This window comes from Solea solea, chromosome 4 (assembly GCF_958295425.1).
Source record: "Solea solea chromosome 4, fSolSol10.1, whole genome shotgun sequence".
NCBI lineage: Eukaryota > Metazoa > Chordata > Actinopteri > Pleuronectiformes > Soleidae > Solea > Solea solea.
The window spans coordinates 14027797-14047549 of record NC_081137.1 but is presented as its reverse complement, the minus strand read 5'-3'; the positions used below and the strand labels follow the sequence as shown (position 1 = coordinate 14047549).

Here is a 19753-nt window from a genome sequence, read left to right as displayed (position 1 = left end):
TTTGACCCATTTTGACTGATACATTATGTGTTTACATATTTTATTTTGTCAGCACTTTACTTTGTAAAGGTTTGCCTTTAATTAAAAAAAATTTTGCACGACATAAGAACCCCAACCTTTTTTAAAAAAAGTATCTTTTACTCTGAGTACATTTTAAACAAGCTACTTTTTTTTAACTTTAACTTAAGTACATTTTTAAACCGGTACTCTTATTTGTGCTTAAGCAAAGTTTTATCAAAATAGTGGTACTTTTACTTGAGTGGAATATTTCAGTACTCTTTCCACCTCTGCCATTCACTTATGTTTGTATTGAAGTAGACATTTGTTGATTAATTTGCCACCAAACCTGTTAGAGTTGCTGTCTCTTGGGGAGCTAATCAGAGACTATTGGTTGCACCTGTGATGTTCTCCCACGGCTGGGAGGTTATCAAGGCAGGTCCACCTCTCCTTATATGTGTGGGACATAAGGAGGAACGCATTTAAATTTCATTATAGTGTAATTACAAATTCTGATTCCCAAACATGCACTACACCAACGATAACCAACAGTAACTCTCATTACGAAGCTAAAACATGGACACTATTGAAAATAATATATCACTGAAATAGCATGGCACAGAAATCTTGCCTGTTACAAAAATGATGGCCATGTTGCCACTGTGCTGTAATTAACTCAAGTGTAACTATTATGTGAAGCCGGGTTATCGGCATTCTAATCATCGCACGCATGTTTAAAGCGTTGATTTAAAATGCGCCGCCCGGCGCACATCAGTTATAGTAATTTTCAAGCAGCAGTTGCGTTGTCTAAGTGCTGATCTCTTGCTGTGCACGCAGCTTGTCTAATCACTGACAAGCAGCCATTGCAGAAAGAGCTAGAGGGGGTTGACACAGCTCCAGTGAGACATTCAAGGCCTTCCCTCCCCCTTTCTCTCATCCCCTCCCTCCCTCCCATTGCCCTTGCTTTAGGCCACTGGCTAGTTATTCATCAAGATGCTCCGGATAGAGTAACTGTCGAGTTAACTCACAGGCACCAGGAATGAATCTAATCACCATTATCTGACCCATTTTACCATCAGGTTAGTGCTCCATTTTGCCTTCCATTAGGGACACAATTCAGCCCTCAGGGGCAGAGCTGGGCTTCATAAAAGACAACCCCCCCCCAACCACCCCAAAAAAATGTCAGAGGCTGGGGAGAGGAAAAGGAAAAGGAAAGAAGCAGTGCAACACAAAGTGATAGTCAGGGGGATGGATGGCCACACTTCAAAGGCAGCAGAGAAGGCTAAAGTGATGTGGGAGTGCAGGGAACACAGGCGGATGATACATCAGGGACTTGTGAGTGAACATGAACTGTGCAGGTCTCACTTCACTTTATCTGCAGCCCGTGTTTGCACGTGTATGTGCCCGCAAAGCAAAAAAAAAAAGAAGCTGTGAGAGCCAAAGATAAACCAGCAGCCTTTTCATACCTCGCCAAATATGCTCAGCCACACACACATACAGTCAAACGTGTGTCAAAACATCCATTTGATGAGTCCGTCAGTGTGTTGGGTTTGTTACCTAAAATATCAGTGCTGAATAAATATCTCTGATCCATCACATCTTGTTTTGCTGGTTTATTTAAGCTGCTTTTAATACACGTTTTCTCCATTTCACTGATGGAGATGCATTATATTTTAACAAACAAGGATTGAGTTAAAGGCCTGACAATGACACCACAATGTCGCCGGTTAGGACAATTTTAAAGTTCCACCATCTTCTACTCCATCTAGGGTTGCTAAGGACAATTTCCTTCATAATCGATGAATCTGTGGATTATTTTCTGGATTAACAGGAGTTCTTGTTTGGTCCGTAAAATGTCAGAAACCTGGAAATGACGACGTTCTCAAATGTCTTGTTTTGTCCACTAATCAAGAATAATTAGTTTGAATGATTCTACTGTTATATGGAGCAAAGAAACAAGAAATATTCACATTTAAGAAGCTGAAGAATCAGGACATTTGTTTTATTTATTGAAAAAACACTCAAATACTTGATTAATCCAATAATTGTTGCAGCCCTATACATATATATATAAATATATACACTACACATTTCTACTGATGTTACGTCAGCCTCATGTTTACATACAATTCTTTAAGCAGGTAAATAAATAGACGTACAAGCTCAGTGAGAGCCCTGGGACTGTGGAGATACAGTATATAGGTGATGCCACCTCATAACTCCATCTCAGACTGATGATTGGAACTCTTCCTTCCTTTAAGTCTCTGTCTCTTGGGTGTTGAACCATTAAAGTCCTCTGCAACCCTCTTCACTTCCTCAGCTTGACCACGAGCTTCAGCTTCACGTCCCTCAGATAGACGCGGCTCAGGTCCTCGCTGGCCTCTCGAGCGATCTGTGCTATTAACTGTCCGGCTTTGCCGATCACCATCCGCTACAAGGATAAAGACAATAAATCAGGGACATAAATGTGCATTTTAAAAAGGTCCCTGTGTGGGAAAACATAAAGTTGATGAAATTTGATGTCTGTGCTCAGCGCTTTCTGTAGTTGTCTATACTTCCGTTTGTCCCCGTGTTGAAACGGGCAAGCTAAAGAACAACTTGAAACATTTTAGTGGCGCAGAATAGATGTAGCTTCAAATACTCTTTGTCATCAAATATGTATGGTTTAGAAAAGCTGCTCAAATATTTACATGGGAAAAACCCAAAGAATGAGGAGCCTCAAGGTGCAGAGAGAACAGCAGATTAATACCAAGAGCTATAATGGAAGCCTCATGTGTCACTTCTACCACTCAGACTTAGAATAGTTTATCCCTGATGTTTCTCACAATGATGATTGTTTATGCTGCTTTTATTTCATTTGTTAAAAAGTTGGAGTTGACTTTTTTTCTTCTCCAACATACCGGTGAACACACAAACTATTTCGAGTCATAGTGCAGGGTGGCAGAAGGGTTAAGTGTGCAGAGAGCACTCACCATGTGAGCTTCTTTTTTGGCGTACAGTTTCACGGAAATGGCGAGCTCATCGTTTTCTCCCTCGTGCCAGAAATCAACAGCCTGAAAATAAAGACAGTGAAGTAACACAAGTACACATCAAGTATGCTAGCAGATTTCAGAAGAAGGATTTCAGCAAAGTCACTATGATATGGTGTTTCAGAGATGAAATTGTAGATTCAAGCTTTAAATATTTCCATCTGAAACTAGTTTTTGACAGAAAATATTCCTATATTCCAGATAGGCTAACTTATTGGATTTTTAAGCATATCCAGATTGTATCTAGTTTTATCGAATGATATTCTGAAGAATTCGTCAATATGAACAAACACACGAATACGCTGACAAACCCAATTTGGGCTGCAGTCTAAACTAGGCCTGATAACCTTTTTTGCATGGCGGACATTTTGAGAGATCGTAGTAGGGAAAGCACAGGTGTAAATAATTAAATTAACGAACAGCTTCGTCTGACCTAAATGAACTGAACAGAGCCCTCGTTAATGTGATTAGTAACACCTGTGTCACACGTTTGCTGCGGCCTATAGAAACTACACTTCAGTCCGGCAACAAGCGACATGATAAGAAACCACAACAGTGAAAATAATTCTGGAAGAACATATGACAAGTTGAAGTGAAGCAGGAGGAGTTTGGGGTCCAACAGAATGTAGAATTAAAAGCCCCGTTTCCACCGAGCAGTACAGGTTATTACATGTGTGTTTAAGAAGGATACCAAACTCAATACCATCTGTGCCATCCCAGTTTTTGTCTGGCTTCTAAATGGTGGAGCTAAACACACGGCAGTTCGTCCATTTGCCGACAGAGAATCGTCACTTATGTGAGACAGTAGGGATAAATGTTGTTGTTTTTTCTGGCAGCCTTCTCTCAAACAAAGCTTGTCTTCTTCTTAAGATCAACAGCCACATGCTAAGAAGAAAGAACACAGAATGCTGGATGTCCTCCATTGCTGCTCTTTGTTTACCGTGTTGCCTTCTTCCTCTTTTGTTGGAATTTATTGGTGAGCTACATTGTGTTGCGCTGGTATGACATCACGCTATTTACGCAGGTGATGCAGCTGCATTAATAGATACCAATTACATTTAACCTGTGAGTGCACTATAGTCACCTTAAATTTACAGAGAACAGCAGATACGTCGCAAAACTTGACCGACTGAATATATCCGATCCATATAATGCCCCTGTGTGCTTTTCAGGAGTTTTGAAACAGCCAGAGAGGTCATTATTTCAGACCGGCAGTATCCCGACACCTTCAACTTCCTGATTAACTTCTTTACTCCAGAGAGTCACTGAAAGTTTTCAAGAGCCTGGAGGGAAACTAATGGACAGAATGTGGCTTTGTGACTAACATTCAACTCTAGAGTCTACGGGCTAAAAATAGCGTTGTTGTCACTGGAAGGGTTAAGTGTGGCTTTAGCATAAGTTATGCATTGGGAACGGGCAGCGTAATGTAAATAATTGCAGTTAGACTGAGTCCATTATTGAAGTGTTAACCACAAAATCCATTGCTTGTTGGTTCCTTGTTGGCTTGTTGGTTGCTATGGAAACGTAAGTCAGGCAACAGTGTACCTTTTCATCCTGCACTTGGTGGAAACAGGGCTTATTTAAGTATGAAGAGCTTTAAACAGGCCTCAGTGTCAGTGCACTGTGATGTCATGAGGTAGCTGTCATCTTATGCAGCTGATATGTTTCCCCGCTGGTTTGTGTCACTAGTCACCTGTGTCATTGAGTAAGGCACTTCCTCCGGCAGATTCTCCAGAAGCTTCTCTCTGATGAGGTTAGTGCAGACTGCCTCTGGACTCTGATCAGTCAGGACTTCACTGTGGTACTGCCATGGTCCCGGCTTTGCAGCAACCATAAAGTAACCCTACAGGAATGACATAAAAAGCATCATATAGATTAAACTACAAGCAACTCATTTAAAAAGAAATGTATACAGCCAACGTGTGCAAATGTTGATGCATCTTACAGCAAAATTAGAAAGCATTAATTCTGGGTGTTCAGTATCTGTTCTACTGGCAACAGTTTTAAGTAGATTGTGCAATGTTTTGAAAGTTACAATGACACTTTTAAACATTTACTTTGCATGTTTGCTAGTTTGTCTTGCTATGGACATAATCTGATATTAGTCCAATAATCTTTTTACTGAATAGTCACATTGTGTTAATGGCACACATCTCCCTTTACAGTCTGTGCTTATTGACAGATTTGTGTGATGTTTATGGTTTTCGTCTGGCATCAGTTTGTGTTTTTCTCTATCAAGTCCAGTGATTTTGACTTGTATCAAACAGATATGTAAAGTGACATCGTATTAGCTCAGAATAATGAATACAAAGGTAACTTTTCTCACTCTGATCTCGCAAATGTTCCTAAAAATTTTTACTAAAACTCGGTTATGCTTCAGGCTGACGGACCCAAACTGGGAAAACCAACCGCAAGTAGCATCACTAGCATCGTAACTATCATCTGACATCAGACGCATAGCCTAAGAGAAGCAGTGCCGGTCATAGGGCTGGGTGAGAATGAACAAAAAAAAAAAATCATATTCCAGTATATTTTAGCTGAAAAGACCACAAACTTTACTTTACAGCAACAGTATAAATGTTATTGTAAAAGTTAACACTGCATTTGAAAATAGAGCAGTATAATTTAAAAACTCCGTAACCTCCCAGCCCCAGCCAGTCACCATGAAAGATGTTACAAAATATGAAACAGGATTGAATTAGACGAATCTAAAATGTACCTTCAGCGGCTCCACATCCTCACTGTCCACAGAGGAGAGCATGAAGACATCTTTGAAGTGAGCCCAGCCCTGCTGGTCCCTGAGCACCTTCAGCTGCTCTTTGTTCAGCTTCGAGTTTGGATCAGTGCTTCCCTCCGGACCAGCATTGTCCTCATCAAGCGAGTCCCTCACTGGCCTCTGTTCAGCCCACGGGGGTTTGATTACTGGCCTGACCCGGATTCTGCGTCCATTCACCACACCACATGTCAACTGTGCTGTGACATCCAGCAGCTTGTTCTTATCCTTCACCAGGTCCACCTGAAGAGACACAGCAGCATTAGCAAAGACATCTATGATGCACCTCAGTGTAGTGTTGTTAAATCGCCATCAAAGAAGACAGACACAAACTAAGTATGTGATCAATGCCTCACACTGTACATCTTTTACTTCTGTGACGCTGATAAATTCCCATTAAAAACAAATGTTACACATCCATCCTTTATCCATTATCATGACCAGCGTAACGCATGCTTAACACATTTATTAGACCACCACCCAAAGCCACAGCTGCCCTAAATTAACAGCATTCATAATTATCAAGTGTTTTGTTTGTTTCTGTAATGGTTAATATACCAGTATGTAGATATTTGAATGCACAAATATTATTATTATTGTTATCCATGAATTTTAAAATGTATTGTTTCACAAAAAAAATGAATAAAATAGTAAAGCACAATTATTTCTTGAATAACACTTCAAATTATAGTTATAGTATTTGCATTGCTGAACAGAAACATTTGAAAGAACAGAAAAATTTAAGCCAGCTCAAATTTTGTTATAAAAATATGAATTCAGATAAATAACAAAAATATTTTTATTTTTAAACAAGTTTTTGAAAGATTTCTAAAAATATTTATGTTTTCCTGTTTTTATGACAGGTGGTCTAATACATTTGCTAAGCACTGTATATCTATATACTTCTTTAGGCACAACCTGTTTTTAAAGATTATGTCTTCAGTGGCATTGATTGAACCACAGAAAGGCTGAAGGATTTTGTGATACGCAACTGTTATAGTAATAATATTTCTGACAGGTTTTGCGATCAAGTATTACCATGTGCACTACTTTATTGTCAAAATAATAACTCCTTTACTTTAATGCAAGGATGAGAAGTTAAAGCTATGAACTGGTTCCAATATGTATTTTTACATTTTAATTAACACAGGCCATAGAACAATTAAAAATAGAACTAGAGTAAGCACTGAGAGAGCTCAAACCTCTGCCAAAGCCACTCAGTTTCTTAAAGTGTTAATACAATGCTCTGTTTTGCAAAATTATCAACTGATTTTTTAGGGTTCGAGCAACAAGGTTGCAAGAACCCTATTGAAACTGGAAGGATTATTATTATTATTATTATTATTATTATTCTTATTATTCCCCCAAATGAATTGCCTTTTTGAGGCCTTTCCCATACCCCAAAACTCACCAATTTTTGTGACCGCATCAATCCTGGTGTAAATTTACGTCTGAAAAAGGTTCGGGGAATGTGCGTCGAAAATTGAATGTGGGAGGGGCCAATAAGCGCGGCGCCACCTGTCCAAATTCACCATGACCAACACAAATATCGCACATGCACGAAATTCGGTACACATGTGTAGTGGGTCAGGATGAAGAAAAAATTACATTATGACCATGATCCAAACCCAACAGGAAATCCGCCATCTTGGGTTGATTGGCGATTTTTTGGCGATTTTGGCGAATTCGCAGCAATGGTATTTGAACTAACTCCTCCTAGAGTTTTCGTGCGATCTCCTTCAAACTTGGTGAGGTCCCTGTGGACCAGTTGAGGAGCTCACGGTATCAAAAGTTTTTTCAAATGTCGCATGGCGCACGAGATAGGGGGCGGCAAAGTTCGTGATGATTCTGATGTTTCGCATCAGAAAAACAAAACTCTTATAACTTTGCGATGGAAGGTCCAATCTGAACCAAACTTGCTATGATTGATGATGGGCCATGGCTGAAGACGTCTATGAAAAAACGGTGAAGTTTGAAAACAGCGCCTCCTTGTGGTGAAAGAAAATACACCAAAAAAAAGTTTTTTTACGATTTCGGGAATAACTTTTACACAGATAATCGTACCGCACTCAAAATTGGTAACAGCAGTCAAAACACATGGTAGATGATGCGTGATCAATATGACGACAAATCGTTTAACGGTGTTGCCATGGCAACGACGCAAAGTCGGATTTTTGGGACAAAAAATCAAACTGCTACAACTTCGCGAATCCTGGTCCGATCTGAACCAAACTTGCTAGGATTGATGATAGTCCGGCCCTAAAGACGTTCATATGAAAATATTCAATTTCGAAAACAGCGCCCCCTGGTGACAGCAGACAATATGACAGCTTGTATTTCAATTATCTCCTCCTAGAGCTTTTGTGCGATCACCTTCAAACTTGGTGAGATCAATGTGGACGAGTTGAGCATCAAAAGTTATCAAAAGCTTTTTAAAATATTGTATGGCGTACGAGATAGGGGGCGCCAAAATTGGAGATAATAATAATTTTTCATAACAGACAATGAAACTCTTATAACTTCGCGATGGAAGGTCTGATCCCAACCAAACTTGCTACAGTTGATGATGGTTAGTTGCTGAAGACGACTATGTTGCTGAAACGGTACATTTTGAAAACAGCGCCTCCTGGTGGTGGTAGAAAATTCTAAAAAAACAAACTGTTACAACTTTGCCAATCCTGGTCCGATCTGAACCAAACTTGCAAGGATTGATGACAGTCCGGCCCTGAACACGTCTATATGAAAATATTCATTTTCAAATACAGCGCCCCCTGGTGACAGCAGACAGAATTACATTTATAGTTTTTGATGCTGCTCCAACAGGGATTGTTGTATCCACTTGAAACTTAGTATGTGGGACCCCAGACCCTTCCTCAACATGTCCGTAAAAGGTCACCTCCCTACAGGAAGTGGAACGCCCGAAACAGGAAGTAAAGTCTTACATTGTCCGATTGACACGAAACTAGATATGTGAGTTACTGGACCTTCCCTGAACATGTTTACGGAGACGCCGTTGACCGAACAGGAAGTCGGCCATTTTAAACAGGAAGTGCCCTCTAACTTTGCCGTACGTTGTCCGATCTGCACAAAACCTTATATGTGAGTTAAGGGACCTGTCCTGAGCATGTCCGTAAAAGGTCACCTCCCTACAGGAAGTGGAACGCCCGAAACAGGAAGTAAAGTCTTACATTGTCCGATCTGAACAAAACTTGATATGTAAGACAAGGGAAGTTCCCTGAACACGTTTACGGACACGCACTTGACCGAACAGGAAGTCTGCCATTTTAAACAGGAAGTGCCCTATAACTTTGTCATACGTTGCCCGATCCCCCTCGAAATTTGGAACGACATGCGCAGGGACGCCGCTGAAAATAACTAGTACTGAAAATAACTAGTACTGAAAATAACTAGTACCGCGCGCGGTGAATGAACGGGTGAGAGCGCGAGGCACGCGGGGAGCCGTGGCACACGGCGACCCGCGTGGGTCGGCTCGAACCCGTTCAGAACCGCGCGCGGTACTAGTTATTTTCAGTACTAGTTATTTTTTTTATTTGTTTTTTTAATCCTCAGTCATAATTTTAAATAATTCCCCACATCCCCATAAAACTCCATCCTACTCAGTCCTTTTTTGATTTATGCTTCTCATAAACCCTAGGCTACATAGGGGAGCCACACAATACTGTGACATGGACTATTATATTGATATTTGCAGAAATTATTGTTTCATCCTTTCATCAGATCTAATACAATATTTTGATCAGTTACAATCTTCCTCGGGTACTAAATAAATAACGTCTAAGGGTGAATCAAAATAGTGACTTTCTGTCTGTGTGAAGGCTGTTAATGAGGGTGTACTTTGTGTAAATTATTCAGGGAAAGAATACCTTATTGAGGACCAGGACTGCTGGGATGTCTGGATGCTGAGCCAAACACTTGAGTGCCTCAAAGTCGAGCCTGCTGCACGTCCATCTGTCAGCCACATCCACCACCACCACCACTGGAAAAGTTCCAATAATAAGACCTTTAAACCAAGCACTATATTGCACAAAAGCACCACAAACAACAACTAGACAAATAAACGGCTTAGAGTAATGATATATAATACTTAGGTCAGCTTCTTTGACAGTGTTCCAGGGATCCACAAGTAAAGACTTCTCTAGCTGGTGTCTGTGTAAACATAGGGTTTATTTATATGTCTCATACCATATGATTACAGTGTATAGATGCTTCAGACAGTGACTGCATTCAACAATGTAAAAAAGCTAAGGCACCTTTTAACTTTTGATGGAGGAATGAGACCAGGGGTGTCGAGCAAAATCTAAAATAAATACAAACATATGAACTGATTTAAGCATTTGGCTTTTGATTAAAAAAAAAAAAAAGCATCAGAGGGAAAAAAAAAGAAAAACTCTTACAATCTGTGTATCATCTTCTGTGAGGACACCAAGTGCACGTGACCGTGTGGTGTGTACTTTCTTGGACACAGCAAACACCTTAAAGAAATGAGAACTGACCTTTAACAATGCCACACCCAGTCGTTGAGTAACACAAATCATTTTAGAGTAGATGAGGCAATAAAGACAAACACCTTTCTGCCAAGGAGCTGGTTGGACAATGTGGACTTCCCAGCATTTGGGGCACCAATTATAGCCACTTTCAAAAGCTTTGGCTTGTCAGGCTGATCTGGATGTCTCAGCAACAAAGACACGTGCTCTCCTGAAAGAAACAAGTGCAATTAATCATTAGACAGACAGTAAAAGTGAATATGACCGCAGTAAAACAGAAACAAGAACACAAGATTGTCAGAAGGATGATATCAGCAGTATTTAAAATAAATTAAAAAAAAAAAAAAAAAAGAAGTCTGCAGCTTTGGACTGCAATGATGAGATGAGCTGAAGGATGTAAATCTCTGAGGTAGTGAGTGGTCTGGTTACCGCTGTCCGGCGGAACTGAGGCTGGGAGGCGATAAAAGCTGCCATCTGCCTCTGCTGCTTTGCCTTTCGTCAGTCTGTTGAGAAACACCTCTGATGTAATGAAACAAGCAGGAGTGAAGATAAATCCATTCCTCCTCCCTCCTTTGCTGCAGGCGGCATTTCCTGTAAAGACATCAACATATCCATCACTTCACTGCCCGCACAGCTCCAACATCACTGACTGATAACGCTAATCTGAATGTTAAACTGACATTGTATTATAATCAATCATTCATATCACCCCGTTGTCAAAAAATGTACTGTATCATGTCATAAAACTGATCACAGTAAAATCACTGTCTATTCAAGCGTTGCAGACAAAACCTACAATGATACTTTTACCCAGTGGAGTTTTAGACCCCTGTAAATATGACAGAGCTGTTTTAAATGTAGGCCTCTGTTCTGTTACTCTTGTAAATGACGCTGCTAGAGGTGGTAACACAGAAACAAAGGCAGTGAAGGAGATACTAGTGACTGAACATGTAGAAGAATACCCAGCCTACATTTGTCAAAATCAGATTTGAAATTGTGAACAAGGATTTTATCACTGGCGGACAGCTCTGACAGCTCTGTTAATCTCAGTGAGATGACATTAGAGAGACTTGTGTTGGCGTAATTTAATCTGATATTCTATTTCTCCTAAACCACAATGTATAGACATTAGGTGACTAATGATTATTTTCATAATCGATTAATCGAGTACTTGTTTGGTCCATAAAATGTTGATTGATTTTGCCCGAACCTCGAAAATGATGTTCTCAAAAGTCTCATTTTGATTTTGACTAAATATTCCAATCTAAGAAGGTGAAAACTCTTGAAAACTCGTTTAACTATTAAAAAAAACACCAAAAAAAACCAACACTCAAATTGGTTGATTGATCATTAAAATAGTTGATGATTAATTTGAGCCCTAACAGACATATGTAAGATGGGAGGGGTCTGTGTTGGAGGGAGTGATGAACTTACAGACCATTTACATATACAGTATTTCTGGGTCTCCAGTTATTCAGCTGCACTGATGTGGGGTAATACAAGTGAAACAGAACAGATCTACATGGACAACATTGCAGCTCTTTTATTGGCACAAAACAAATATTTATTGAATACATTATTAGTAGCAAGAAGAGTGAAGATGGATACAATCCAAACATCCAATAAACACTGACTGGATGACGACAGGTATTGTGAGTGATGTACAAAGCGGGACAGAATTAAAATGTCACCAACACTGCAGACTGACTTGCAATATTGAGAAAAATTGATGTATATTTGTCAGATCGTATGAGATGATTAATTAATCGCCACAATAAGGAATCATAGATATTTTTTTGATGGTGGGAGGAAACGGGGAGAATATACAAATTCCACAGACCAGGATTTGAATCCAGCGCCTTCTTGCTGTGTGGCAACAGTCCTAACCACTAAGCCACATGTACTTCCATGAGTAGTTAGTATTTTCTTGCTGGTGTGGTTCCCTGTCAGTCTGGTGACTTTACAATTACAATTGCAATTACAGGTGTAAATTTGACATATTCAACCAAAAGACTAAATAAAAATCACACCGTGAGGTTGAGCCTAAACCACTCAGTTTCCCCACAGTTTCAATGCCCTCAAACACATCATCCCAACATCAACATGGTGAAGGAAAGAGATTTTTTAGAGTTGAACAATAATTCAGTCACAATATACACTGTGATATCACTTTCTTCAATTTCAATATACAAAACGTTGCACAGAAGTATTGACTGTTTGTGAAGTCTTGTGTCCACAGAGACGATTACAGATTAACTGGTTTCTTCAACTTTCACATGTCCAGCTGGCACTATTAAAAGCATTTGTTTTTCATGCTTCAGATCCGGATTTGGGCCAAAACACACAGCAACACTGATTTACTGTATATCAGGTGCTAACACATGACGACACTGACGTTCAAAGAAGACTCGTTTAAGAAGGGTCAGAGGAGCAGAGTCAATGATATTGTCGTTTTCTCGCTTAACGTGTTCAATAATAACATGTTAAACACACACACACACACACACACACACTGACAGACACTGACCCGCTGTGAGGACCCATGACGCATTTCCATGTCGCGCGGAGAGGACCGAGGCTTCTCTGACAACGCGAGCGCACACTCTGAGAGCCATGGCGCTCTGATAACCGTGTATCTGTTCACCTCCTGCCGCGGGAACTGAGTTTAACTCGTGGGTTTTTAAAGGTGAGGCTCCGTGTTTACATCCATGGTTTACACTCGCATTGCTTACAGGGCGACACCATCTTGCTTAAACCAAGAAGTGAGGACTTCCGCTCTGTAGAGGGTACTTCCTCATACTCACAGGTATGTGTGGAGACTACACCGCCCCCTAGCGTCCAAAGAAGCAGAGGTCGAGGTTTCTGACATGAGTTGAATTTGTCAGCATTTCTTCACTGCTCCTGCTTGGACTGACAAGTCAGCACCAGTAGATTTAGCTTCACTGTTTTACTATTAAAGGTATAGTTCAGGTTTTTTGAAGTGGGGGTGTATGATGTCCTTTTATATAAGACGTGTGTTGCTGCTATAACAGCAGGACAAAGGGAACAGGGTTTCACACACATAGTATTGCAGAGACACAAATTCAACAAAGTATGCCTTATTAAATGTAGATTTAGTCCAAATCCATGGTTTGTGAGCTTCCTTTGGTGGTACTTGAAGGAACATCTGAAATACGGTTCAACTGTATAAACCAGGCTATGTGATCACAGTGGAGCTGAGGAAATTTGACCGGAGTTGCATAGAAATTGGAACAAATAACAACAGAAAAAAGTCTAATTTTGCTATACCAGTGAGTGAAGTATATGTGAGGAAGAGGAGGATGATTAGAGAGTGTATTATCTTTCATTGGGAATAAATCTGCGACTGTGAAAAGTCTATAGCTGACTACTACAAATAGGTCTACTATAGAGCAATTTGTGACTGAACAGCCTGAAACAACAGAACATTTTATTTCTTCATGTACATTTCCCAATGCACCAATTGTTATTTTCTCTGTTTGACAAGTACTCTGTTATGATAATAGAAATGATACTCAATGAATGTTTTAAATCTTAAAGTATTCCTTTTTTAATGCTTTTAATAACATTTAATTCATTGAGAACAATTGTTTTATCTTATTTTTTCCGTTACACCTTGTTTATTCCCCCACCACCAATTCTCACATATGCATTGTTTTGAATATGTGACACAATGTGCTTGTCTAGCACTTTTTAAGTCTTGTCATTATAGTTAATTGCCATATTTGCTCTGGAGCATACTGTATAGTGTTCACTAAAACAAGATTCAGCCTCACTCACTCTATCAGAGAGCACAGACCACAAAATGATTGCATGAGACCAAAGCACAGAGGAACAAAATAGAAGCTACAGAGAGCGAGCGATAAAGAAGATAATTCAGTTTAAAGGACACTTGCAGGGAGAGGGAAATCACTTGAGTGACAAAGGCTGCACTTCAGGTTGTGAAAGCATTTTGTGAAATAATGTCAGGGATAATAATGTCCATTTATAAAATAGCTACGTGTGAAATTGCAGCCGTGCATCATTTTGCCGCTAAACCGTCTTTAATCTACAGGTTTTTCCAGTTTGGGAATGACAGCAGGTAAGTCAGTCACAATTCATCAGCTCGTCACAAAGCACAAACACACCTGCCAACAGTTTAAAATAAATGAAAGCACTCAAAGGATCTTTTGGCCGGAGCGATGTTCTCCAGATTATTGTGTGTGAGATGGTCGGCCAATAACCACAAATCAGATTGCACTGTGCAGACTTTTTTTTGTGTCCCCCCCCTCTTGTCCCTTGAGTACACACGAACAGAGCTCATCCCTGAGGGTGCTTGAAACACTGTTGTGACAATGCTGTTCAGGATATACTGAACATCCAGAAGCCACAGAAACCCCCACATTCTCTCACAGTCACACCCCGTAACTGTTCTCTGACTCGCAGTCACATGTTCGTATGACTCGATAAGCACAAAGTCAGTCAGGTTAATCATCAGACCAAAAGGACACAGTTTGCATATTGATTGATCTACTGTAATGTGTTGTTTTCATTCTGCGTCGCAAAGCCGGGCAGAGCAGATGTCTCCCTGTAGTCCATCAAACGCGCCGGCTGTTTGTTAGTCCTCGAGGACTTGCTCAGGGCGGAACAAACACCTCCACTGGGGAGGATGATGAAGGATATCAGGTAGCTCACAATCTGTCATCATCTAACTCTAAAAGCTTAGCAGCGGTGGAAAGGGGCAACAAAAAAATGGAGCTTTCAGCAGACACTTACTGCCTCATTCTAATTGAACCAGAAAGCAAAAGGATATTTTAGGATCAGTAATGTTTGAACTTTCTCTTTATCTGCCTCCCTCCCACTCGCTCCATCTCAAATTCATTCAAGGCCCTCTCTCCCTCCGGGCTTTCCTCACATGGCCATTTCACGTGGGAGTGTATCAGAGTTTTTTTTTTTTGTTTTTTTTTCGACGACTGCATTAACTTTGGCCTTCAGAAAGAGCTCTCTCACTCACTCACTCACGCACTCGCTCTGCTGGAGAAAAAGACAAAAACTGGTGCCCACTTTGCCATCTGAAGAGCACTTGCCAATGAGATTCAACGTGTAGTGTCATGGAAGACCTGTCACTGTGTGCTGGCTGTTTCATAATCAGTCTTGTTTCGTGTGATTCAAACAGAGCATTAATGGTGGGGAAAAAGTCAAATCCCCCTGAATATAATATGCAAATGTCTTATTTTCTGCAGCTGATGTCAGAGTTTCCGTCCCGTTGTTGATTTGTTAATTAACACTACCTGGAGTCAGACATGCAATTATTGACAGCTTCTGCACTAATAAGACAACCTCACTGCTCATGAGGAACAACACAGTCCAAGCAATAAGAAGCACAAGCAATGAGGGGGCATGTCAACAGGGAGCAGAGGTGGGGGAAAAACAATCTGTCAGCGCGTCAGAGCATCCATCACTCCTTCACCGCTGATTGCAGTGAGAGGCGTGATGCTGCACAGCTGGCTGGCTGTCAATAAAACTGCATCAACTTTTTTGTCACACTGAGGAGTCTCAACACAGGTAGGTTATTTGTAAAAAGATCCCACAGATTAATGAAGGGACGGAGGAAATTTCCACATCTGAGAAATGAGGGAGGGTTTGAGGTTTGATGTTTTGAAGGTCCCCCAAGGTCCCTCATTTCTGCAATCACTTCTCAGTTCTTGTTCAGACCGCTTTTTAAAGGAGGTGATTTAGCTCCCAAACTACCCATATAGGTCACACTGATGCTCTGATTGTACAATCTTTCTCTCACTGGGGGAGATAAAGCGGAAAAAAAAAACTTTATTCATTCTAGACTTGCAATCGATGGGACTTGTCTGTGAAGTGGATCAATAATGCCTCCCTTTGAAATCATCAATCACGTCAGTGGTGAATTTAAAAAGCGTAATTAGGAACAGCGTTCTCAAACATCCTGTATTGATGTCTTCTTTGGTATGGAGAAAGACACCATTCTGCATCATTAACTTTGTATTATTGCCTGATGGAGCCTGCTGCTGCTACTTCCCCACCTGCTGAACTCGGAGCGTTGTGTGTGATTGGGCTTTCAGAGCAAATTCTCTGCTCTTTCACTTGCTGATAGGGGAAGTGAAGCTTGCAGCCTTAAATTGGCTGGAGTATATTACAATAGGCCTCGGTCCACACTGAAACCCAGGCTGTGGACTTATCCTCCACAGCGCTGTGTCTCACAAGTGTTTGCAGAGTTAATGTGTGTCATTTTCTCCCCACCCCCCCAAATGATCTTTTCTTTCTTAGTATTCTAACCTGACATGACATTACAGGTCCACACATTCTCAAGCATCTTTCAAAACTCAGCCATCGTCTCTGATGTCGTCCATCTGTCTCGCGCTGGCAATAAAACAGTATCAATACTGTGGAGAGGGCAGGTGGGCGATTGTAATGGAGTCATTTATTTCAGTTGTCACAGAAATATAAGTCTTTGATTAGAGGGCTACACACACACACATCAGGCTGCACAAATAGAAGCTTTTTATCAAATCACAAAGCATGTGACACTATTGACCACGGAGACTTCACACTGAATTTAATCTTCCCCGCAAGATGCATAATACAATGAAAGACCTCAGCTCAATGACACAAAATCTAAGTGTAGAACAACTCAAGGCAAATCTTTAGCCAGTGTATCAAATGAGTATCACACACTGCCCACATGAAAGCAGTTTTTCCCAGAGATAAATGGAAGTTGTCAAATACTATCATTATCAAATGACAAATGGAGTGTGTTGGAGAACCGTGACGTCATTGCCGCACATTTTTGTGGCTGATCGTGGTGAAGCTCTGCACCTTGCCCTGATTTAACATGATTCAGTCATGTTAACTGCATTCTGTTAATTTCACCTGCCACAAAAAAATAGAGTAGAAAAGAGTACACAATTCCCCTTGTAAAGATAATCACGTATACATTTGTATTTAAAAAAAGAGACTAGTATTTGATGCTAAATGTAGGTCCTTGGGTTTACTTTTCCCACAAATGATCAAATCCAGGTGAATCACCACCACCTCATAAATTATTATCATTATTATTATCTCACTTGTCAAATTGATGCTTTTTAATAGCTTCCCTGGACCTTGTTGAACCAAATGACAGTTTTATAGGTAGTTTGATGGTATATTTTATGTCCATTGTAAAGCACTTTGTCATGGTATGGCTATGAATCAGTACACTAGAAAGTCATTTCATATTAATTTTCATGAATTAAAAGAACACCAGAGCACACCAGACTGTGAGGTGCCACATAGCCAAACCACATTTTGGACAAGAAATCAATAAATTGATGTTAATGCACTTTTGGGACTCATCTAAAACCGTGGTTGTAGGAAAACAAGGGCATTATAGGACATTTTAGTTGATGTACCCTCCTTTTTATTCTTGTATTGTGGATATTTCACTATTTTTGTGTACTTGCATTGTTACATTATGTTACCTGCTGCTTCAAAACTTTAACATGCACTGCTCCTATCATATTAACAAATTAACATTGTTTGATCCACTAATTTCACATCCCACTGTCTTACACACAATAGTCATACAAGAGTTTAGCTTTAAATCCACTTTTTTGTACAAAGGTCTAGTAAAATTTTAATATTTATCTTAGGTCAGATTGGCCCTCCATTCAATATCAAGTGTGTTATTTCTGTACATATTTCTTTCATTAATAGATTTATTTTGCGTGATACATAAATATTTACTGTGAACTATATACATGTTGTTTCATATCAAAACAAACCGTTTTATTTTGAAATTATCTGAAATTCTCTAAAATGTTGTTTTATGTTTCACTTCACCAGCACCCTCCTGAGCAGAATAGATGCTCAGTGGCCCCCAGGTCATTTGAGTTAGAGGCCCCTGTCATGGGGGACCAAGGCTGAGATAAAAAAAAAATTGACAACCTCTGCTAAAAATCTAATATTTATTGTTATGAGTAGAAGCAATATCAGCAATAATACTAATACTAATAATTGTTGTTATTAGTATTATTATTATTTGGTTAATGTCCCCTCCCACTCATGTAAATGTCCAATCAGATTTCGCGCTGACTGTACCTTTAAATCCCTCGTCTGCTCTGTGCAGCACACAGCACAGTCTGGACCAGTCACGGGTATTGCGCATGCGCCGAAAGTTGCTGCCGCAGACAGCAGCAGCAGTGATTCGGCAGCGCAGGGCAACGGGAGGAAAATCTGTCCGTTTTTTAAAAAACCATGGCGACGCACTAAACGATGCTTTTCGCAGAGGTGAACGGAGAGTAAGTAGTCGCATGTTTACAAGTCGCCTGTCGCCCGCTACTGCGTGACATCCACTGAAAGTGAGGCACAAAATGTCAGGAAAGGTTGAGAAGGCAACAATGGGACTGTGTATGTTTCAGACTGGCTTGGCTAGGTTAGGTTAGCTGTAGCCAGCAGCCCGGTCAGTCAGTCAGTCAGTCAGTCAGCTGCTCTGTGGGGACACGCAGGTTCACCGCTCCTCTCTAAGTGTCCGTGGACCTGCTGAGAGTCTTCGCTGGCTCCCGGGAGTCTCGCGTTTTATTCGGACACTGAATGAGCTGAATGTTACTGTTACAAGCTGCAGTTTACTGAATGAAACTGCTCTTGTGTGTCTGAGCTGCTTTAGCTAGTAGTTTATTGCAACGTGACAACACACCGGTGTTGATTGTGTGTCTCTGCGTTAGCCTCCTCGTCATCACATGTATTCTGTTAATGTGATGGTGAGACACAGTGAGCTCCAACAGTGACTGTGGCTGAAGTTGGTTATCTCAGTCTATTCCTGGCTTTCACAGTGTAGCTGTCACTAAGTTGTCCCCCCCCCCCCCTTCTGCTAGTACCACCATCACTCACGCACTTATCGGGACCTGCGTGAATGTGCGTGTGTGTGTGTGTGCATGCGTGGATCCAAATTTAGTGTCAGCCAGATGTTGTGGCCGCGCCTCTCGCACCTGCAGAGGCAAGTGTTAAAGGTGATAACAAAAGGGTTGACGTCACCGGGCTCGTCCTACTGATCCTGCCGCACAACCTCGACCACTGAGGAGGTGAAGGAGGAGGAGGAGTAGTTTCAGAGGAGGATGAGAGCAGCTCTGGCTTCTCTTTCACCGTAACGCCTGGTGGTTGGGGTCTGGGAGGAGAAGAGGGTCTTTCGCTGATCAAATTTCGGGTATCCTAAGGGCGCACTTAACTAATGGGATCCTATCGATGTTTCTCCCCCTTCAAGTCTGATGTGTACACGGCGGAATGTTAATGTTGCCACAGCGTGTCCGTGTTGTGTTTGGCTGCTCCGGGTCTGGCTTTATTACTGTGCAGGTCGCTGTTTAATGACATGGAAGCCTGACGGATATGACTTCTGTGACCGATGTGACTATGGACGTGATCGGCTTAACTCTGCTGCTCATGGTAAGATG

General features: G+C 40.9%; 2 protein-coding genes across 3 annotated transcripts in view; one reads left to right on the top strand and one right to left on the bottom strand.

Annotated features, from left to right (window-relative positions):
• Window positions 1–1595: 1595 nt before the first annotated feature.
• Window positions 1596–13060, bottom strand: eral1 (Era-like 12S mitochondrial rRNA chaperone 1). The gene is made up of 11 exons (XM_058628418.1): window positions 12832–13060; window positions 10734–10895; window positions 10388–10515; window positions 10215–10292; window positions 10071–10117; window positions 9905–9966; window positions 9684–9796; window positions 5746–6042; window positions 4720–4869; window positions 2970–3050; window positions 1596–2428 (listed from the first exon to the last, which is right to left on the bottom strand). Exons 1-11 carry the CDS (start codon window positions 12917–12919, stop codon window positions 2306–2308), a joined length of 1329 nt encoding a protein of 442 aa, XP_058484401.1. The 5' UTR covers window positions 12920–13060; the 3' UTR covers window positions 1596–2305.
• Window positions 13061–18482: 5422 nt separating this feature from the next.
• The window catches only part of fam222ba (family with sequence similarity 222 member Ba), a 34800-nt gene continuing 33529 nt past the window's right edge, over window positions 18483–19753 (top strand). The window contains exon 1 of one of the 2 annotated variants that reach the window (XM_058627471.1): window positions 18483–18607. The gene's annotated coding sequence lies outside the window, so the exon portion shown is untranslated. Of the gene's footprint in view, window positions 18608–19184; window positions 19746–19753 lie in introns of those variants that run through there. The other variant, XM_058627472.1, reaches the window with a different exon arrangement.

Bases quoted from the DNA above. Each gene is read 5' to 3' on its own strand.
- eral1 (XM_058628418.1), bottom strand. From the start codon at position 12,919: ATGGCTCTCAGAGTGTGCGCTCGCGTTGTCAGAGAAGCCTCGGTCCTC. The intron at 6,043-9,683 runs GTATTCTTTCCC...GTGTCTCTTCAG, and splicing joins CAGTCCTGGTCCTCAATAAG to GTGGACCTGGTGAAGGATAA. The intron at 4,870-5,745 runs GTACATTTTAGA...TCATTCCTGTAG, and splicing joins AGGATGTGGAGCCGCTGAAG to GGTTACTTTATGGTTGCTGC.